Source organism: Odontesthes bonariensis, chromosome 20, assembly GCF_027942865.1.
Source record: "Odontesthes bonariensis isolate fOdoBon6 chromosome 20, fOdoBon6.hap1, whole genome shotgun sequence".
Taxonomy (NCBI): domain Eukaryota; kingdom Metazoa; phylum Chordata; class Actinopteri; order Atheriniformes; family Atherinopsidae; genus Odontesthes; species Odontesthes bonariensis.
This window is the reverse complement of record NC_134525.1, coordinates 32701315-32722713: the sequence shown is the minus strand read 5'-3', so window position 1 is coordinate 32722713 and position 21399 is coordinate 32701315. Positions and strand designations below refer to the sequence as shown.

General features: G+C 43.6%; 1 protein-coding gene across 7 annotated transcripts in view; it reads left to right on the top strand.

Annotated features, from left to right (window-relative positions):
- The window catches only part of LOC142370373 (uncharacterized), a 143860-nt gene that overhangs the window by 107498 nt on the left and 14963 nt on the right, over positions 1–21399 (top strand). For 4 of the 7 annotated variants that reach the window (XM_075452914.1, XM_075452915.1, XM_075452913.1 and 1 more), the window contains 9 exons: positions 3334–4556; positions 6040–6288; positions 7576–7729; positions 7816–7878; positions 14956–15332; positions 16611–16667; positions 17886–17978; positions 18590–18671; positions 19347–19459. In XM_075452914.1, coding sequence (XP_075309029.1) covers positions 3334–4556; positions 6040–6288; positions 7576–7729; positions 7816–7878; positions 14956–15332; positions 16611–16667; positions 17886–17978; positions 18590–18671; positions 19347–19459 — 2411 coding nt within the window. The remainder of the gene's footprint in view (positions 1–3333; positions 4557–6039; positions 6289–7575; positions 7730–7815; positions 7879–14955; positions 15333–16610; positions 16668–17885; positions 17979–18589; positions 18672–19346; positions 19460–21399) is intronic. The other 3 variants (XM_075452918.1, XM_075452916.1, XM_075452917.1) reach the window with 3 other exon arrangements.

Here is a 21399-nt window from a genome sequence, read left to right as displayed (position 1 = left end):
CAGGCTCGTGGGCATTACATGATGATAGTATCTGTTTTGTATTGGTCAGACATAGAATGCCAGTTTCAGCCACAGGTTTGTAACTGTGTGGAGTGAGTGAACAGAGTTATTTGATAGCATGTGAATATGAAACAACAGGTACTGGGGCCTTTTCCTTTTCTGAACAGTGTCTGTCTGTGCCCATGCATAGGGCCACGTAGAGCTGAAGGTTGTGCAGTAGCACAGCTCATTATGACTGATGGACAGAAGGAGTCTTTGTTCAGAGTAATACTCTGCTTCGTTTGTGCACACCCATGTCGCATTCTCAGCCGTTCCTGCCTTTCCCCGACTGCTCCTTAGATTCCCGGTGAAGGCAGACAGAGCCCAGACAGCAGAAAGCGGGTCGCTAATGGTGACTGTCTGAGTCATGTCAGGGTCATTAACTCGGTAAAGCTTCTTATAACAATGTTCCCTCCATCTGTTTGTCTTCACTTTTTCTGTCTCTTCTCTTTCTGTCTGTCTCTTTGCTCTTCTTTCTCCTCTCTGCTGGCACGGCATATTATTTTTTAGTTTCTGGCCACAGAGCTGAGTGTGGCGGAGGCTGCCAGCCTGGACCTTTATTTTTCTGTCTCTCTGTTTGCTTTCTTACTAAGGTCATGGGGAGATATCTGGAGCTACTGTTGTTGTGTGGAAATCTAACATGCTCACTGGATAAAGCTCAGAAACCCATAAGATATAGAACATGTAAATATACAATGTTTTCACCGACTGCCAGTGCTGTCAGTGCTGAGCTCTGTTGTATGAGCTGGATGTATGAAGCCCACTGGGTCAGCTTGGTCTTTGCTCCATAACTGGGGCGGTTTGGGGGACGATAAGTAGGTCTGAAACACAGGGGAAGAAAATGGAGATTTTGGTGGGGTAGGAAGGGAAACAGGCAAAATGCATTGTGAAATGATGTGTGGTAAATGATGGAACACAGGAAGTGTGGGACTTTTGAGGATTGAAGTAGAGAAAGACTCCTGCAGATTTTCCCACATGTGCAGATGCTAAAACGCGGTTTGAGTCCCGGCTTGGGCCCTTTGCTGCATGTCATCCCTCTCACTCTCTGGCCCCTTTCCTGTCAAGCAACTTTCAAATATAGGCCACTTGTGCGCAAAAATACTTTTTTTTAAAAGACTAAAGTTAAACCAAAAAGATTTGATCAGGAAAGCACAAATCGGATCCCACTGTGAAGATAAAGTTCACCGGAATGTATATGTGTTAACAGTCATTCCTGCCAGCAGCAATAAGCATGCACAATCACAGCTTATAATGATTAATGACATAACAATAATATTTTCCCCTTTAGGATAAATAAAGTACAATTGAATGGAATTAATTCTCTATGCATGCATACGTGCAGCTTTTAACCCTGAATGGATCAGAAGTGCAGGAGCAGATTAAAAACATTTCCCATCCAAATTAGACTCATTGTGCTCATTCTTTCTTTCTTTCTGGATATTTTCAAGCAGTTTTGTTTACTCAGACTGACATTACAAAGCTTTTGGGATGTTCATATAATGCAGTATTTCCATGACCTTTTTGGGATTTCCTTTTTAATTTGAATACATCCAGTACTGAGCTGGGCTATTCAGAGACTGGGGCTGAAAATCTGTTACTTTTCATGTTAAATGCAATTATCTGACTTTGCCCTGATTGATCTGATCTTATTCAATCACTTAAGGATGTAGTGAACTGTTAACAGAAAGTAGAATCAAATCATGTGGCCAGTATTGATCCATCCAGATGGTATCTTAGCTGTATTGGTCCATGGCCAATTCCATTTCAGTTTTACAGTAACACCAGACTACACGTACAACTGCTTTGTTTCCTTTTCTCAGTTCTCATATTTCTGGTGATGACGTCTCCACCCCTGTAACGAGATGACGGCATAGACTGCTGTTGCATAATGTCATCCACAGTTGACACTGCTGAGTAAGCCAAAATTGCCTCATCAGCAGCCAGGAGAGTTAGCACAATTGTTTTTTTTTTCTTTCGCTCCCACCAGCAAATCATTTTTTTAGAACTACAGAATGTGTGGTTAGGGTTAGAAAACCATTAATTATTCATTGGTCTCAAGTCCTGTCACGGAACACACAAAGCAACTCTGAACTGTGAAACAAACAAACCAACATGTGGACAAACCTAAAGCACATCAACAAGGATCTTTTAAACCTACTCCTCCCTGTCCATTTATTTAAATACAAACCTGTTACCACTTCTTCCAAGTCTGCCTCTCTGTGTTGTACCACAACAGCTCCAACTGCCCAAAACATCACATTCACAAGACTTCAGGAGACTCCTTTTTGTCAGGAAATCTTAACCCAATATCAATGATCCTTAGGTGGCTGTTGGTATCGTGAGGTAGTCCTCATGGTTTTTACACCTGTCTTTCTCTCCCACAAAAATAATTGCATGCATCTAATGCATCTCTGTCCCCGACACGTCCTTACGAGAACTCCTTTCACCTGATCTCTAAGTGGTTATTATGTTGGAACTAACTGGTGTATGTGTGGCATTGCTGATGAGGCAATTTTGGCTTACTCAGCAGTGTCAACTGTGGATGACCATGGCTGCATACGGGATCTCGGTCGTAAACAGTGAAAAGAAATAGGAAAAAGGCCAGAACAAGCACGGCTTCTTTGGTCTCCATGGTGCAGTGATAAGTAAAGTAAAACAAAACACTTAAATAATTTAAAGTACGAAAGAAATGGAAAAAAACTCAATAGTGAGTTGGAGCTGCTGTAACAAGCAGCCACTGGAACGGCGCCATCTTGGAATTAGATAAAAAGTCTCTTGGCAGAGACTGAGACATCATCTGCAAACTAAAGGACTCAATGTGGCTCCTCACCCCCTACTATTATACAAAAGCATTATGCAGCCTGTAATACTCTACTGTTCCACATGCTTCTTCAATATGCTCGCAAACCAGAACAAACTCACCAAACCAAAAAAAAACGAAATTGAAAGTAAGACAATAGGACTGTCCACTCCAAACCTCCCAGAACAAAAGCTTAAAGCCATTACACGCATTGCACAAACAACATCACAAGACACTATCTTTGTGATGTTTTCTAAGTGTGTATATGTACTGTGGTGTTTCTAAATGTGTAAATGGCATGTGTACAGATCTGTGAAAAAGAATTTCCCCTCTGGGACAAATAAATTCGACTAGACCAAACTGGTTCCGCAGACCCAGGAGCCATAGTTCAAAGGGCCTGTTTTTGAAGTGAAAGACAGTTGAGGACATACATTTTAAAGTCCTTTCTTTCTGTCTGTCTTTCTTTCTTTCTTCCTTTCTGCCCATAATTCCAGTTAAATCTGACAAGATGGAGAAGAAGGAAGAGAAGAAGGAAGAGAAGCTGGCGGACGATGTAAAGAAAGTGGAGCCAACTGACTCTTTGAATGAACCTGAGCAGAAGAGTGTTAAAGTGGAATTCACAGGCACTTTTACTCCAGCCAAGGTGGAGAGAGTGATAGGAAAGGACAAGGAGAAAGAGAAAGAGAAAGATGAGTCAGAAAGAGTTGAAGAAGAGAAACAAGCAGACAAAATGAAGAGAACTGAGGAAAAGGAGGAAGAGGTAGATGAAAAAGTAAAAAGTTTAGAGATGGAGAAAGCTGAATTCATTCAGGCGAGGAAAGAAACAGAGGACAACATGCACAAAGAAGAAAAATCCCATGTCAAAGTGGACAAGACAGAGCAGGTGGCAGAAGTTGAGATGATGAACAAATTAGGGAACAAAGAGGAGAAAGCAGATGGCATGGAAAAGATGGAGAAAAATGAGAAGTTTAAAGTGGAAGAAAAAACAGGTGAGACAGAGGCAGAGAATTTAGAGGGGAAAGTTAACAAAGAGCAGCCCATGCAAATGACTCCAGACCAACAGCCAACACCTGTCAAGCTTGATACCAGCTGTGAGCTGATGGAGAAGAAGGCCGAGGCAGAGACAAAGGGGACATCAGGGGCAGAGGACACCGAGAAAGAGAAGGCTGACACAGAGGAAGCCAAGAAGACCAAGGATGAGGCAAGTAAGCCTGAGAAGCCTGCAGAAAAAGTGTTAGAGAAGGTTCAAAAAGAAGAGAAGCAAGACAAAAAGATGGAGAAAAATGAGAAGTTTAAAGTGGAAGAAAAAACAGATGAGACAGAAGCAGAGAAATTAGAGGGGAAAGTTAACAAAGAGCAGCCCATGCAAATGACTCCAGACCAACAGCCAACACCTGTCAAGCTTGATACCAGCTGTGAGCTGATGGAGAAGAAGGCCGAGGCAGAGACAAAGGGGACATCAGGGGCAGAGGACACCGAGAAAGAGAAGGCTGACACAGAGGAAGCCAAGAAGACCAAGGATGAGGCAAGTAAGCCTGAGAAGCCTGCAGAAAAAGTGTTAGAGAAGGTTCAAAAAGAAGAGAAGCAAGACAAAAAGATCGCAGAAAAGAAGGATGGCAAAAAGGAGAAGACTGCCAAAGCAGACGGAGCAGAGAAGGACAGGAAACCTGCAACAGCGCTGAGCAGAGACCACACAAGTGCAGACAAGAAGGCCAAGGTAGGATTGCTTGGTGTTGCAGTGTTGGTTGCCCCCTCTTTCCTGTCCTCTCGACCCCCCGCTGGTCCGGGCAGCTGGCCGCCCGTCCTGGTTCTGGTTCCCCTGGAGAGGTTCTCTCTTTCTCCTGTCACCTTGTGCACGCTCAGGACGGGGGGCTTGGATCACGAGAGAAGTTTCGATTCAATCTGGGGGTTTTCTTAGCCAGGCAACTTTTTTTAAATTGACAACTTGTGATTGAATTACTATGAATGGGATAATCAAGTGAATTGATTAAAACAGAGAAGTGAGCTACTGCTAATATTAATGTAAAAGGAAGGAGCAACGAGTCAGAGTCCGGTTTGGTTTGTGTTGTTGAATGTGGGGTCATGTGTTTTCTAAAGTTCTCAAGGCTAAGAAATAAAGGAGGTGCAGTTCAGTTCGAGTGTCAGCAATTAACAGCTGATACAAGTCTTTCCTAAAATCTCCAGTTTTTTTAGGTGATGTCTCTCCTGCGTAATATCTGTATGAATGAGCTATTTGACTTGATATTCCATTATAATGCGAGCTACTTTACCATTTTGACAAGTTACTTATCTCAGTAATACTTAAATTCGATATAGCATTACTTTGCAAGTCGCCTCGTGGAATAGATATTTTCATTAGTTTTTGGAATCTTTATAAAAGCTGCCCTTAAACAACATACAGTTCTGCATCTGTAAACAAAACACAATATACTGAGCAGACTAAACAAAGAAAAAAAGAGCTCACATGATACTGTGGATAACTCAAATAACACAAAATCTTATCATTTGAAAGGGAATGCATTTGGGGAATGGGTGCATCGATATTATTCACTTCCTTAGTTTTCATTCCAAGCAGGCAGAGCTACAGCTGGCTAACACCCCAACCCCAGCTGTATGTCACCTTATATTTAATATTGATTACATAACCCACTTACTTTGATAAAATGTAAGTTAGCTGCAAAGTAAGATTTTACTGGAGACACCAAATGAGAAACCACAGTTTAAGAGTACTAAACAGTGTTCGAACCTTTTTAATTCAGTCAAATCAAATACACTAGTTACATTCATTTAAAAGAAAATGTTGTCTTCCTTTTCAGTGCAAAATTATATTCAGCATTTTCGTGGTGTTGATTGTTTGGACTGTATACTTAAGAGGCAGGATAGCTGAAAACATTTGGAAATGCAGAGTGGACTGGGACCTTTGAGGGAGTTTGGATAACCCTTCACCATTCAAGCTGCCTCTGTTTTAACCTTGTACAGAATGTATCTCTGAACTCCTTCCCCAAATCTTTTAAAGTCCTAAATATGGAAAGCACAGACCCACTGCTCATTATTTTATTTACTTTACATTGTATTGTTTGCTTGTGATATCAAACCCATCTGCCATCATCATCTGTTTTCCTTATGTTTCTTTTCCCCTTTGCTTTGCTTTTCCCACTTATTTTGCCCTCCATCCGCCTGGTGTTGGTCTGGCTTTGCAGCCTGCTGCTGGGCTGACCAAACCAGGCACGTCTGCCAAAACACGGCCAGCAAATACAGCTGCTGGTGTTTCAGCCGCAAGCGTTACTAAGCGCCCCACACCCTCCACCATCCCCAGCACCTCAGACAAAAAGCCTACCACACCCAAGACACCTTCCACAACCGCTGCTGGGCCTAAGAGGCCCTCTGCCTATCCCATCAGCCGCCCATCCTCCTCCTCCATCTCCACCACACGTGAAGTCAAACCCAAGGTAAGTGTGAGCCCCCAGGATGTCCATCAGAGGCAGCAGAACGCTCAGTTATAGGAAGCCAGACACCTGATTTACTGCATTATTAGGAAACATTAGCAGAAGCATACTCAAAGCTCTCTTAATCTGAGAAACCTCACAATATATCCCATCAAACGGCAGGTCAACTTTAAAGAGGGAACAGCTGATTGGGTTTGAATAAAGGCAAAAACGGTCTTCTTGGGTAATTTATTAGATATAAGTGGTTAATTATCCAGTTTTAAAGTTGACAAGCGAGATATGCATGTGAAATCGGTCTGAGAATGCAGGAATACAAAAGATCCTGAAGCAGTATGGTACCCTCGCATCGTCCCTCTGTCGGAGGGAAATATACATGGATCAAAGCAAGTTAAGTTTTAGAGTCCAGGTTGTCTGTCAGCCTTGCAAAAAGAGTTCCATCACAAGGTGGTGTTTTTGTTCCAGGACATGATGGAGTTGCGTGTGGTTCACTGAAAGTTTTAGTCTCCAGAGTATAACACTAAATAATGCACAGTCTAATATCTACAGTCTAATCCTTCAAGTCAACATGGAAAAGAAGATGTTGAAAATCAATGCAGCACATTTGCAGCTGATCAAAAAAAAAATCTGTTTTTTTTTGTGAACATTAACAGATGATCTGATAACCACTTATAAACCCACTTCAAAATACCATATTAAGGTTATCCAGAACTGAAACAGTGCATTCAATCATTTTGCTATTTCTATTTTCTCTAATGAAAGTGAAGATGTCAAAAAGATCCTTTAATATTATATTTATTTATTGTTTGTTCACATTGGCTATTTGTAGCTTTCTCTTTACACTGTTGGTTTTGCTTTTGTGCTTAATCTAGTATCTTACAGCTTCATTGTACAGGGACATACCTGTATCTGTAAAAGCTCACACACTGTTTTGAACCTCTGTTCATTGATTGGCTCGTGACACTTCACACCCACCAGCACACTGCCTCCCCCTTTAGGTGGCCTGGTAACATGGTAACAGGTGAATGAAGAGTTTTCTGCAGCTCCCCTGCAGCCCGGGTCCAGGGGGAGTCACATCAGCGTGGCCAGTCTGCTGCAGGCTGTTTCAGCTGGATGTGGAGCTTCCAGAGGGTTACAGGGGAATGTGGCATCGCTGTGCTGTGACCCAGTTTAATGCCATTTGTCATGTTGATGGGATTTATGTTCGCCCTTATAATTCAGCCTTTTCTATCCTTCAAAACTGACATTCTCTGCGTTCTGTTTGTTTTGGTTCTTTTGGTCCTTCCTCCACAGACGACCACTGAGAAGCGCCCCCTGGTGCCAAAGGCCAACACTCAAATGGGCACCACCAAAAATGAAGCCGCTACCACAGCAGCCAGCAAAAGCGCTCCACGCACGGCTGCATCTGCTCGCACAGCCACCGCCGCTGCAGCCAAAAGGCCTCTGGGTAGGAAGACTTTGGGATCGAGTCTTATTACAGATTAGAGTGCTTCGTCCACTCATTTCCACATCTTCTGATAATCTGTGTTTCAGCCACGAAAACAGACAGCAAGCCAGGAGAGGAGAAGAAGCCCAGCACTCTGAGGACTACCACAGGTATGGCAACGCTCTCTGAATATCTGCCTCCGTCACTGTTAATCTGTCCAGCTTTCTAACACAATCAAAAATTGGTAACATGCCTGGTATTCATAAGATGAAAATCTTATTTGAGATTTATAACCTCCATGTCCCGAGCATTTTTTTCTCCTTAAACTGTTTGCAGACTCTTCATTGTGTCATGCTAATTTTAATTTAGCCAGTATTTTATGATGACTAACCATTTCTTGGTATTGATAATAATAATACAGTCTAACACACAAATCAAAGGGAAGGCAGTTTAATACACTACATGGAAGAATCAAAGACTAAATGATATTGCCCATCAGTTTCTAACATGGATTCCAACACAGCGAATCACTGAAAAATTCCATGATTTGAACATAAGATTCCAGTAAATCTTTCCATAACAGCACGCACAGCATTGACTGTCTGAAACGTTGGTTCAGAAACATGCATTTTCATATCTGGGTTTGCATTTATAATAAAGAAACTATGGATATTTAGGAAAGCGTTTTATTCTTTGGTCATCAGACCAAACCTCTGTTTGCAGTTCATAGGTTCCCTCTTCATCCTAACCACTTACAGCTTTAGTCTTCCTGTTGACAGATCAATTTCCATTTAGGCAACAGGAGAGCTATCAGCATGAGTGTGACAAAGCATAGAGAGAGACTTTTAAAGCCATCAGCACAGCAGCCTGTGGATTACTGTCCGCCTGTTGTTGACGACAGGGTTTTGCAGCTCTTGCAGAAGCAGTCTAATCCCACCAGGCTTCATTCCTTTAAGGAAATGTGAAGATAAGGGAAGGGATTTCCTCATTTAAATTTTCAAAAGGAGCCAGAGATATTTTAAAAGCTCTGTGGGATGGACAGACAACCATGTGATCCCTCAGCACTCTAAAGAAAGCTGACATCCAGTGCAAACGCGTGTGAACTGGCACAGATGCCTCAGGATGCTACTGCAGATCTGCTTCTCTCACATGAGATTCAGATTTAGGCCTTTACTACACTCAAAATGAAAGGTGTTCCAATGTTTCCATTGATAATGTTTGCTTCCAGCTTCATTACAACAGGTTTAATTGTCAAACAAATCTCCCAGCAGTGACGGTCTACCATCCGAGTGGTTTAAAACATTTAATGTACAGGTTATACCTCTTCTCAAAAAATCATCAGTGATCCCCAAGAAAAACCACAGTGAGACTTGTTCAGATTATAGACCCATATCACTACTCAATGTTGATTAGAAATTGTACACTTCAATTATTTCCAAAAGGTATGAGTACTTTGTCAGTGACATTATCGATGAAGACCAGACAGGCTTTAATAAGGGACGTCAAGCCCAAGATAACATAAGGAGAACTCTACACATTATTAACCATATTCTAAAAAAGAAAAAATGTGCAGCCTTAATAATCCTTGATGCAGCAAAGGCTTTTGATAGTGTTAATTGGACTTTTCTATATAAGGTACTTGAAACATTTGTACTTAATGACAAAGCTGTCAGATGTATTAAAACACTTTACCAAAACCCGACCGAATAAACGGCAGTCAGACTGAGAGCATAACTTTAGGAGCATCTACTAGACAGGGCTGCTGTCTCTCACCAACCTTCATAGAGCCCCTGGCACAAGCAATCAAGCAAAATGGAGATCTTAAAGGAGTAGAGGTTGGGGGAGAGGAACATACCATTGGACTCTTTGCTGATGATGTGGTCTCTTTTTTAGAGGACCCAGACATATGCATTCCTATACTAATCAACCAACTAGAGATGTTTGGCTTTTGTTCAGGATACAAGCCTAATTTGACATTACATTACATTACATTACGGTCATTTTGCAGACGCTTTTAACCAAAGCGACTTACAATAAGTGCGTTCAACATCGGTAGGCAAAAGAACTTCAGGTCACAAGAAATCATAAGTGTATTTCCTTCCAAAACCAAACAGCTAAGAGCAAAACTAGTGCTAGAATAAGTGCAATAAGTCAGATACCTAGACAGATATGAAGACAATTTAGAAAACAAAGACAATTTAGGATTCAATATAAACACAAGAAACTTGTGCTAAAGAAAATAAAAAATTAAAATAAAATAAAGGACCAGTCTCAGTGAATAATTCCCTACACTCCCTATTATATAGATCAGTGAGCAGTGCTGACCAACATATCATTGGGGTCATCAGGTGGATACCTCCTTCCATCAGTGTTTCGTCTAGTTGGGCCCACGGACACCTCCAGGTAGGCTAGACAATGACCACTGGCGTCCCAGAGTCACCCCCCTAATGCCAGCCAACACTGCCCCTCACACCACAACCACCATAATCTACCTCAGCCTCTCACCAACTGCACACCAGTCACAGCGGGGTGGGGATGCAAACCCTGGTTTGGGTAGGGGAAGAAATAAAAGAGGTAAGAAAAGCAGGAATGGGATTCAAACCCTGGTTCGGGTAGGGGGTAATGAAAATATAGAGGGTGCCAGTGGTGGAGGAAACAATAAGTGCGTAAGGAACTAGGACGGAGCAGGGTAGTGTTTCCTGAAGAGGTGGGTTTTCAGCCTGCGGCGAAAGATGGGCAGTGACTCAGCTGTCCTGATATCAGTCGGGAGATCGTTCCACCATCGGGGTGCCAGAACAGAGAAAAGCCGTGACCGTGTCAATCGTGCGCAGGGACCGCTGAGTGACGGGGCAGCCAGGTGCCTGGAGGCCGCAGAGCGAAGTGGTCGTGCGGGGGTGTAGGGCTTGACCATAGCCTGGAGGTATGAAGGAGCTGTTCCTTCCACTGCCCTGTAGGCCAGTACCAGAGTCTTAAACTGGATGCTGCAGCTACAGGGAGCCAGTGTAGAGAGCGGAGAAGGGGAGTGGTGTGGGAGAACTTGGGGAGGTTGAACACTAGACGAGCAGCAGCTTTCTGAACCAGCTCCAGAGGTCTGATGGCAGAAGCCGGGCGCCAGCAAGGAGGGAGTTGCAGTAGTCCAGGCGGGAGATGACCAGAGCCTGGATGAGCACCTGTGCTGCCTTGTCGGTGAGGAAGGGGCGAATCCTCCGGATGTTGTAGAGGAGGAATCGGCAGGAACGGGTCACTGATGCGATGTTTGGCGGGAACGACAGTTGGTCGTCCAGGGTCACACCCAGATTCCTCGCGGTCCGGGTTGACGTCACCACGGAGTCATCCATGATGATGGCCAGATCTCGGAACGGGCAGCCCTTCCCCGGGAGAAACACCAGCTCAGTCTTGTCCAGGTTGAGGTTAAGGTGGTGCATCGACATCCACCCCGAGATGTCTGCCAGGCACGCAGCAATGCGTGCCTCCACTTGGGTGTCAGAAGGGGGAAAATACAGAATCAGCTGAGTGTCATCTGCATAGCAGTGGTAGGAAAAGTTATGGGAGTGGATGACAGAACCAAGAGATGATGTGTAGAGGGAGAAAAGAAGAGGACCCAAGACCGAACCTTGGGGAACCCCAGTGGTGAGCCTACGTGGCTTCAACACAGACCCTCTCAGTGTGACCTGGTAGGAGCGATCTGTCAGGTAGGATGAGAACATGGAGAGTGCAGAGCCAGAGACACCCATTCCCTCCAGGGCAGAGAGAAGGATGTGGTGGTTCACTGTGTCAGATGCTGCAGACAGGTCCAGGAGAACCAGGACAGAGGAGAGAGAGTTAGCTCCAGCAGTTTGGAGTGACTCAGTTACTGTTGAGTGGCCCACCTTGAACCCGGACTGGTGGGGGTCCAAGAGGTTGTTCTGGTGGAGGTAAGAGGACAGTTGTTTAAAGACAGCACGTTCAAGAGTTTTGGACCGAAAGGGTAGAAGGGATACCGGTCTGTAGTTCTTGATCTCTGAAGGGTCAAGAGCTGGTTTCTTTAGAAGAGGAGTGACTCTGGCAGTCCTGAAAGCAGAAGGAAAAGAGCCTGATGTCAAAGATGTGTTAATGAGGTGGGTCAGGTAAGGAAGAAGATCAGGGGCAGCAGAATGAAGGAGAGGGGAAGGGACTGGGTCAAGGGAACATGTGGTGGGGCGGCTGGATGTTACAAGGTGAAGGACCTCATTTGCAGAGAGGGGAGAGAAGTGGGACAGAGAGGGAGGTGGAGAGGGAGAAGGTGGTAGAGAGGGAGGAGTGGGAGAGCGACAGGTGTGGGTGGTGTGGACAGCTGGGGGGTGAGGGAAGGAAGATCGGATATCGTTAACCTTCTTGTCAAAGAAGTCGGCGAAATCGTGAGGGAGGAGGGAGGAGGAGGGGAGAGGGGGTGGGGGTTGGAGGAGGGATGAGAAAAAGATTCAGGGGCAGGGGGAGCAGAGAGAACAGAAGAGGAGCAGTCAGTGGGGAGAGAGAGCGGAGATTGGGACGAGAAGATACCAAGTGGGTGGGAGGAGGTCGGGAGGGAGGGAGGAGAGGAGAGGAGAGGAGAGGGAGAGGGTGTAGGACATGAAGTAGTGGTCAGAGAGATGAAGGGGAGTGACAGAGAGGTTGGCGCTAGAACAGTGTCTGGTGAAGATAAGGTCCAGTATGTTGCCAGCCTTGTGGGTAGGAGGAGATGGGGAGAGAGCTAGGTCGAAGGAGGAGAGAAAAGAAACAAGAGGGTGAAGCTTCTCTGTCTGGATGTTGAAATCACCGAGAAGGGTGAGGCCGGAGCCATCATCAGGGAAGTGAGAGACAAGAGTGTCCAGCTCCTCCAGGAAGTCCCCGATAGGGCCTGGTGGGCGATAAACTACAGCGATGGTGAGCTTGACTGGGTGAGAGACAGTGACAGCATGAAATTCAAAGGAGGAGGGAGAGAATTGCAAGGGAACAAAGAGAGTATTTCCAGTCCTTGGAAATCAGCAGGCCAGTACCACCGCCCCGCCTCGCAGCTCTGGGAGTGTGAGAGAAAGAGTACACATCAGACAGAGCTGCGGGTGTGGCAGTGTTTTCTGGGGTGATCCAGGTCTCTGTAAGAGCAGGAAAGTTAAGGAAGAGCATGGATGTATAACCAGAGATAAACTCAGCCTTCTGCACAGCAGACTGGCAGTTCCACAGCCCCCCTGCCACCACTTGCTCAACATGAGTAGAGAGAGAAGGGTGGATGAGGTTAGTGGGGTCCCGGCCTCTGGGTCTGACCCTGTATCTGCGTGGTCGCCAAGACCGAGAGGAGAGAACGGGAATGAAGCACATGGTTTCTTGAAAAATGGTACTTTACACTTACAGGGACCGTCCAGACGAAGATCGTCCCTGAGGAAGTCACATTTCCTAACATTCAACTACTCCCCATCCAAGATCATACAACAAAAACAGAATCTGAACTGGAGAGCAACAAAAATTAAATATCTTGGGGTCACTTTAACACTGATTATTTATATGAAGCTAATTACGTCAAACTGGATAAATTAAGAGCGATTTGCCATCCTTCTATTAGACATTGGTTTCGCGAATAGAGACCATAAAATGAGTGTTCTACCCCGACTTCTTTACCTGTTTCAGTCACTACCCATTGAGATACCCGAAAAACAATTCAGACTGTGGGACAAAATCATTTCAAGGTTTATATGGAATTTGAAACATTACAGATTGGCAAGGATAAGGGGGGTTTGGCACTGCCCAACCTTAAGGGATATTTTCATGCTGCACAAATTAGACATGTAATGTGTTGGTGTGACAAAGATTGTCAAATGAATTTAGAAAAATCGGTACAAGGAAGAGAAATTCAAAGTCTTCTTGGAGACAGAGAAGAAGCAATGAGTGTAATTAAACAGGTGAATATAGTCACTCAGTTTACGCTAAAATTATGGTTTAATATGGTACAAAAATATAAACTAGAGAAAGAGCTCGGACTGCGTCGGTGGATAGCTTATGACAAGGGTTTTACCCCGGGTTCTCTTGACCAATGGATTCCTAATGGATTAACAGCGAAATGTACGGCAATTGAAAATGGGAACTTCATGAGCTTCCAGGAGATTAAACAAAAATATGATTTAAGTAACCAAGACCATTTCAGAAATTTACAGATAAGGAACTTTTTCAATAAAGAAATAAAACCCAGTGTTAATCTGGACAAAAATTCAATAATTAGAACAATAACTAAAGCCTACAACGCAAAGAAATTCAGAATAATGTCTACAATTTATGGTCATATAATGGAGGCAAGAGTGAATACAACGACATATGTGAAAGTGAAGTGGCAGAAAGAGCTGGGTGTGAACATATCTGATGATGAATGCTCACACATTTGGAAAACACAACAGTCAACGACATCATCACGTGTTTGAAGACTACATTGCTTGAATTTGATTTTTTAGGAATAAACATATTTCATTACCACAGCCATGTTGGAGAAGCTGTGGAGATGTACCATTCACATGTGTTCCGGCTCTGTCCTAAGATCGCAACATTTTGGGAAGATGTACATTGATAGGCTGTGGTTCATCCAAGTCTTGTACATTATTATATCTTGGCATCATTACGGGAAATGTTGTGTTGAAAGATGATAGATACAAATTGAAAATTATGTTTGTAGCCTGTAAAAAGGAAATTACAAGAAAATGGTACAAGACACACCCACCATCACAGGCAGATTGGATGAAATTTATGGACGAAATACATATTATGGAACAACTGACTTATAAAATAAGGATTCAAGAGGATCAATGCTGCCGGAAGCGGGAGAAACGAGCCGGATACATAAAAACAGGACACGGACCATCACATTGGCAGTAAAAAAGGATCAAACTGTAGAAGCATGGTGATCCAACATGTTCATTTCTCAGATCTTTGTTTTTTATTTGTTCACCCCCACCCCCACCCCCCGCCCCCTTGTACAATGTTTATACAATGCTAAGGAAAAACAATAAAAAATAAAGTATCAAAGAAAATATATCAACAATTTCAAAAGTCGCTAATTAATTGTGTTAAATCAGTGAAACAGCAGAAATTTAAAGTTGACAAGCTGTTCTTTAAAAGTAAAGTCTTTCTAGAATAGATTGAGCTTTATTTATCCCAGATTCATATTTTTTTTATTCTTTTAGATCAATTTTGTATGCTTTTTTCCAGTGTCCTAAAGTGATCCTGTCAAAAAGCTGATAAAACTCTGCATAATGCTCATTTCCCTCCAGCTGATTCTACCAAGCCCAAGACTACCACCACCACACGCAGCACTACTTCCACCACTGCTGCCCCTCGCACTCGGACCACAGCAGCCAAACCTGCTGCACCCTCCTCCACCACAGGCTCAGTACTGGAGAAGAGGCCCACAGTCCCACGTGCCCCACGAGCCACTACAGCCACAGCTCCCAGGACGGCTCCCAGCCCGGCTCCCAGGACGGCTCCCAGCACGGCTCGCCCCGGCACGGCTCGCCCCGGCACGGCTCGCCCCAGCACGGCTCGCCCCGGCACGGCTCGCCCCAGCACAGCTCCGGCTCCTGATATCCGCAACGCCCGCTCTAAGATCGGCTCTACGGACAACATGAAGCATCAGCCTGGTGGGGGGAAGGTGGGTCCTGCTTTAGCATATATTTTCTGTCTGTGAACATCTCCAAACTAACTGCTCTGAAGCTCTTCCGTTTCACATGCAACAGCACCATCTTGTGGTGCCATGCTTACTTTTCACTCTTATTTCTTCCCTCGTGAAAGAAACAAACTCTTCTTCTAACCAGCTGTAAACATGTTGACCTAAAACCAGCTCTGTAGTCCTTACTCTTAAGTAATGAGACAGTAGTTGTTGTGCTTTCACATTTTCTGCTTGCTTTCTCAGTGACACCCTGTATTATGTTCACGGACTACTCTTTCTCCCAGCTCAGGCCTTTCATAGAACCTGAGAAGTGTGCACACAATCAGAGGAACCAAGGGGAATGCTGTGGCTTTTCTGTCCTTTAGAAGTTTACTACAACTTTGGCCTGGTTTTAGTTCTAGTTGTTTTAGTTTATTTCTGTCAGTTATGACAGAACTCTGAACTCAGCTAAACACTTCTGAGATCAGGCTGTGTTTGCTACAGATATTTCAGGTGGACAGACAGGCCGCAGTGCAGCCATTTTATCTCAATTTATTGCTGGTCAAACCGCAAATGAAATCTCATGTTGTCACTTATTAGTGCTAATTGAATGATCCTCCAATAATTATCCCCATCAGAGCTTGTGTTTTTGGTACTGCTTCGCTATGACCCGTTGTTCCACCGTTCCTTATGCAGGAACACTACCGCCTGCCTGCTTTTATCTTCTCTTCATATCTCTTGGTTTGTTTGGGAAAGCAGATCACACTAGCCAGATTGGCTTGAATCCCTATTTTGGTTCCTTCACTGATTGTCTGATATTTTGTCCATGTTAACATATCAGGCAGAAAAAGAATTGATTATAGGGACATAACTGTAACTATCAGTTGACAGTAGCAGCTGTAAGAAGCACGTACAACTAAGAAACAGAAAGAAATCTGTATCCAAACTCTGGAGCCATGTGCATGTGGATTCAATAATCCACAACCCTCCTTTGTTGATGTTGTACATTTTCAGTGGATCAAATTAGCCCAAACTGCCTTTTGAGGGTCAGCGTTTACTCTCCTGTACTCTCGGTACTTCCAATCTCTGGCTCTGACAGTAGATCTGTCACCTCTCTGCACCACAGATCAATTTCATCCTCTACTTTCCATCCTTGTTTAGCCTTTTCTTGTCCATCATGTTTTTTAATTTGTCACCCTCATACCACCAAACCCTCCTCTGTGTTTCCAGTGTCTTCATTTGAGTTGTTGTCATTGACCTGGGGTGGGCTTGTCTCCTTAGGTGTCATCTTCCTCTCAGAACAAGGGTGTCACCACCAAAGAAACCAGCCTGGGCAAAGTGAGTTCCCTCTGCATCCTCCCCAACATCACCACATTGTTTTTGTTGATATATTTAGCTCTGGTTGTCAGTGTACTTCATACCTTTGTTTGTTGTAAAGCTCATGGTGCTTTAGAGTTTCAAACAAACAGCCTGCTCCTGTCATTCATCTGCAGTCAGTGGTCCCCACCACTCCCCACACGGACTCTTCCCTTTGTTAATAACCATCAAGAAAGTCATAAACTAATAAACTCAGCGGATCAGCTGCAGCCTCTTAAGAGAGAAGATCGATTAAAAAAAAGCTTTTACTCTCCTCAGCTCGTGTCATCAAATTCTCTGCTCAGATATAGAATTAACAGATATTTAACCATATAAAAAGATCCAAATATATACCTTTCCTTCAACTGCTTCCAACACTTAAGATCCAGCTAAACGTTGCTCTGGATATATCCTCCGTAAGTATGTGTCTAATGAAGTGCATATGGGGCTTAAATATCACCAGCCTTCCAGCCAGCTTAGCGTATGCTATTGCTTTGTTACAGTGGTATTGGGTGTATGGATAAGGGCTGCACATGAGCGCTGCAGAGCGCTTGTTCCAAACTGTTGGAGCAAACTGTTGCAGAGCCGGTGTGGGCTTGTTTCCCTGTTGCTCACACTGTAACTCCATGCTGGCTGCTTATTTGCTCTGCTCTGTGATGACTAAGCACTAATCTGGATGCCACATATGTGTCAGCTGGCAGTGGAACTTGTCCCAGTCCAAATAATGTTGGTTTGTCATCCGTTGGTCCATGTTCTGTTGTGCTGTGCTAACAAACATGTGCTCACTCTGTGGAATCCATTTTTTTATTTCCGGCCAGGGACAGGTGTTACTTTGTTCTGAGTTCTGTGTACTCTTCAGCTTCTGCTTTTATTTTTCTTGGTTTGGCTTAAACAGAAATCGAATACCTTCCTACGCTTTATTTTTCTGTCTTTTAAAGGGCAAACGTGCAAGATGTCAGAAAAGGTCATTTCAGGCAGCTTAAAGTAGGAATTGCAGAGGGGAACCTCGCTCTGTCCCTCTGTCCTGTCCCTTCTAACCCAGCTGTAGTGGTGACTTATTCTCCCCTACACCTTTTCTGTCTCCTGTCCTCTTCTTCTTCTTCTTCTCTCCTTCCATTTCACTTCCTCTCTTGTCGTGCCCTTGGCCCCCTCCACCCTTCTCTGCTGTTTTCCTCTTGCTGCTATGATGTGTCTGTTTAGGTTCAGATAGTCTCCAAAAAGCTGGACTTCAGCCACATCACCTCACGCTTGGGTTCCAAGGACAATATGAAGCATGTTCCTGGTGGAGGGAATGTAAGTACTGCCTGGCCCACTACCAGAGCTCAGAAGGACCGATCAACTTGACTGAAGGGAACTGGCCAGACAGAACAAAGATGGATGTAGAAGTAGCTGTAGCACTGTCAGGTGTGAGCCCTCAGGGAGTTAGAAACAGAAATGCAGCTCCTCCTGGAGCTGGACTCCTGGCTGGACTTGAACAAGTGGAGGGAATTGTAAGTTATTGGACAGCATGCTAACAAGTTTAATGAACCAGCCCATCCTCAGAACCTCAGAACCAGATCCTGTTCCCTTCCCGATGTTTTCCTGGTCTGCCACTAACTTACTAAACATAAATGTCTGGTTTTTGGCTGGCTCCGTCCGTCTGTTATTCATTGGTGTGGTCAGTTTGGGATTCCTGGGTTTTCTCTCATGTTTTGGTGCGTTGTTTTCCACACGTGCAAAAATATTTCCCAGCAATAGAAAGCCTGTTTTTCATCAACCAGGGATCTGTAACTGCCCCCAAAATATAGCATACCACAAGAGATGATTTTTATCCTGATGGGATCAGTCGTGACTTTAAATGTATTCCCGAGATGACATGAGCCTACCACACGTGCTGAGCTGGATCTGAAACCTTTTTGTGACAGGTGCAGATACTCAACAAGAAGGTGGATGTGAGTAAGGTGACATCAAAGTGCGGCTCCAAGGACAACATCAAGCACAAGCCTGGTGAGTTCCTGCGTTACCGTCTGAATATACATTTCACTCTGATCAAAGTCATTTTAGCATCTCCATGAAGCTAGCTCCTCGTGAGAGTTCAGCACCACCTATGGATTAAAAAACTATTCTTAGTTTCAGTACAGAATTTAAAACAATTGATAACATCTGGGGAAAGTATCAAATAAGAAGGTTTTCAAATGGCCGTGCATAATTGTTGGAATCGGGTCCCTTGATGCTGTTTTAAAACAGTTAGATGACCCAAACACAAATCTTCCGTGCCTTTGGATAGTTCACTCTCTTCCTGAGTTTCTCTGATTTGCTCTCTTTTGATCCTGTTGTTGTTTCTCCTCCTGCTTTGGTTTGACAAACAGTGTTTAAGTGAACATACTGTTTTTTCATTATGAATTAAACAACAAATGGGACAAACTAACAGAAAAGTTTGGCAGGTTGGTTGCATGGTCGCAGTACCGCAAAATAAAAGCCGTCTATAGAACTGAGATTAAACTGTAGATAGTCATTTGTCATCAGTTTGTATTTGTTCCAACATTCGGGGCCCGTACACAGCTCTTAGTGGGGGTCTCAGTTATTTGCGTCTGCTCTCCCCTGGCTCCTGATAAGAAGTGAGAGGACTGTGCATGTTTGAGTGGGATTGTCAGTGATTACCTACCTGTGTGTGTGCTGCAGGCGGAGGTGTCGGGAAGATGGAGTCCCACAAAGTCAACTTTAGGGAAAAGGTTCAGTCGAAGGTTGGCTCCGTGGAAAATGTGAGCCTTTCAGCTGGTGGAGGAGATATCAAGGTGAGATTATCATGTCTGTCTATAGGCTGGAAGCTGCTGTGCTTCCACTTGTGTTTATTGAATGGGACTGAGATGAAATGTGTTGAACTTCTTTTTTCAGTCTTAATGCAGATTAGTTGTCACAGTCACATTAGTAAATCAGAACTCAAACACACTTCTTAGATCTTAGATCAGATCATATGATAAAGAACAAGAGAGTTGTGAGCCATGCTGGTTGCAGTGAAGGCGAGACACGGCAGGCAAAAACAGGGATTTTTCATGCAGTGGTCATTTTTTAGATTTTGGGCCAGTTTACTCCTTCAATATGTGTTATTTCAACCTGCTATAAAGAAAACGTTGAAAACATAAATTAAATTAAATTAAAATGTTTATTTCATCACATTTTGTTTACTCGCGGCAGTGCGTTTCGCCCAAATTTACCAAAATGAATTCCCCTATTTAAATCTTTAAATGTCGTTTTCTCAAAATAATTTTTTTGTATTTTTCCAGTATCAATATCTCAGCCTATGGAGCACCTACTAACAACAAACTTTCCAGTTATACACTTAGCAGTATTCTGAAGATATTTACAGAAGGATTTGTTGATAAATCATTCCTGGCCTGATTTATGTGACATTATAATAAAAAATATGGCGAAAATTGATGTTTTTAGGCTATGGACAGTATATTTTGATTTCCTAGGAAATGGAAGCAGATATCCTGAAATCCCTCTGTAATTTTCTTTTCATTTTGTGTGTTAAAAAAATGAAGAAATAATTTTGCACCTGGCTTTATCATATGTTCAGATCTATCTTCCGGAAATATATGCAAATGTGCGCATATTTAATGAGATAATGCATAATTTGCTAAATTAAACAGAAAAATTTCGAAAACTTGTAATACTTTTTTTTTCATACTTGTGTAAGTGATCAACTGAGGAAGTTTCATGGTGATATCTATTATTTTAAAATATTACCCTATTCAGCTGTAGTGTCTCGTCTTAACTCTTTCGGTGCCATTGACGTCTATAGACGTCAATTTAAAAAAAAACGTTCACTGCCAAAGACGTCTATAGACGTCAATTGCGTTTTTTAACGGAGCGGGCTGGGGGACAATCTAGCGGAGTTCGTCACTAAATCTTAGGCTTGTAAACACTAAACAGAGAATATACTGGCAAAATTACCCGCTAGGTGGCAGCAGTGCCACTATGCACAAAAAAAAAAAGAGCTCGTTTTCTCCATTTTTTGGGTCAAACAGCTGTTTTTGGTGAAACAAACCTATGTTCTACTGTCTATTACTAAAAGACTGAAAATGGTAGAAACAAACTTTTTTTTCCTGATCAAAGAAGAGAGTCTACTCTTTCTTTTGGTAATTTCGGTGTGTACATAGTCATAAGACACACTTTTCTGTGGGTTTTGGAAAATCAGTCAAAATACTGAAAAACACTTGGCAGTATGGGTGTCTCTGAACTGAAAATGGCTGGCAGCCAATGAGTTAAGTGAAAGTGATGATGGAACCCACTTAGGTCAGTCAAGATGGCAGACGACTGCTCCTCCTCCTGAGGTTTGTATGGAAGGAGAAAAGTGTCCGACTCAGTATCAGTGCATGCCTTGATTTATGGTGGCATTTCAAAGGTTGCAGGTCGCTGCAGCAGTTACAGCCTCAGACAGTCTTCACCTCCACTTCTCAGCCGAGAGCAGCACAGCTCTGTCCTGCACATGGACAGAGGAAGAAGGAAGCCAGGGTGGAAATGGATTTCACTGAGGCTGTACTGACTGAGACTGTACTGACTGAGGCTGTACTGACTGAGACTGTACTGACTGAGACTGTACTGACTGAGACTGTACTGACTGAGGCTGTACTGACTGAGGCTGTACTGACTGAGGCTGTACTGACTGACACTGTACTGACTGAGGCTGTACTGACTGAGACTGTACTGACTGAGATTGTACTGACTGAGA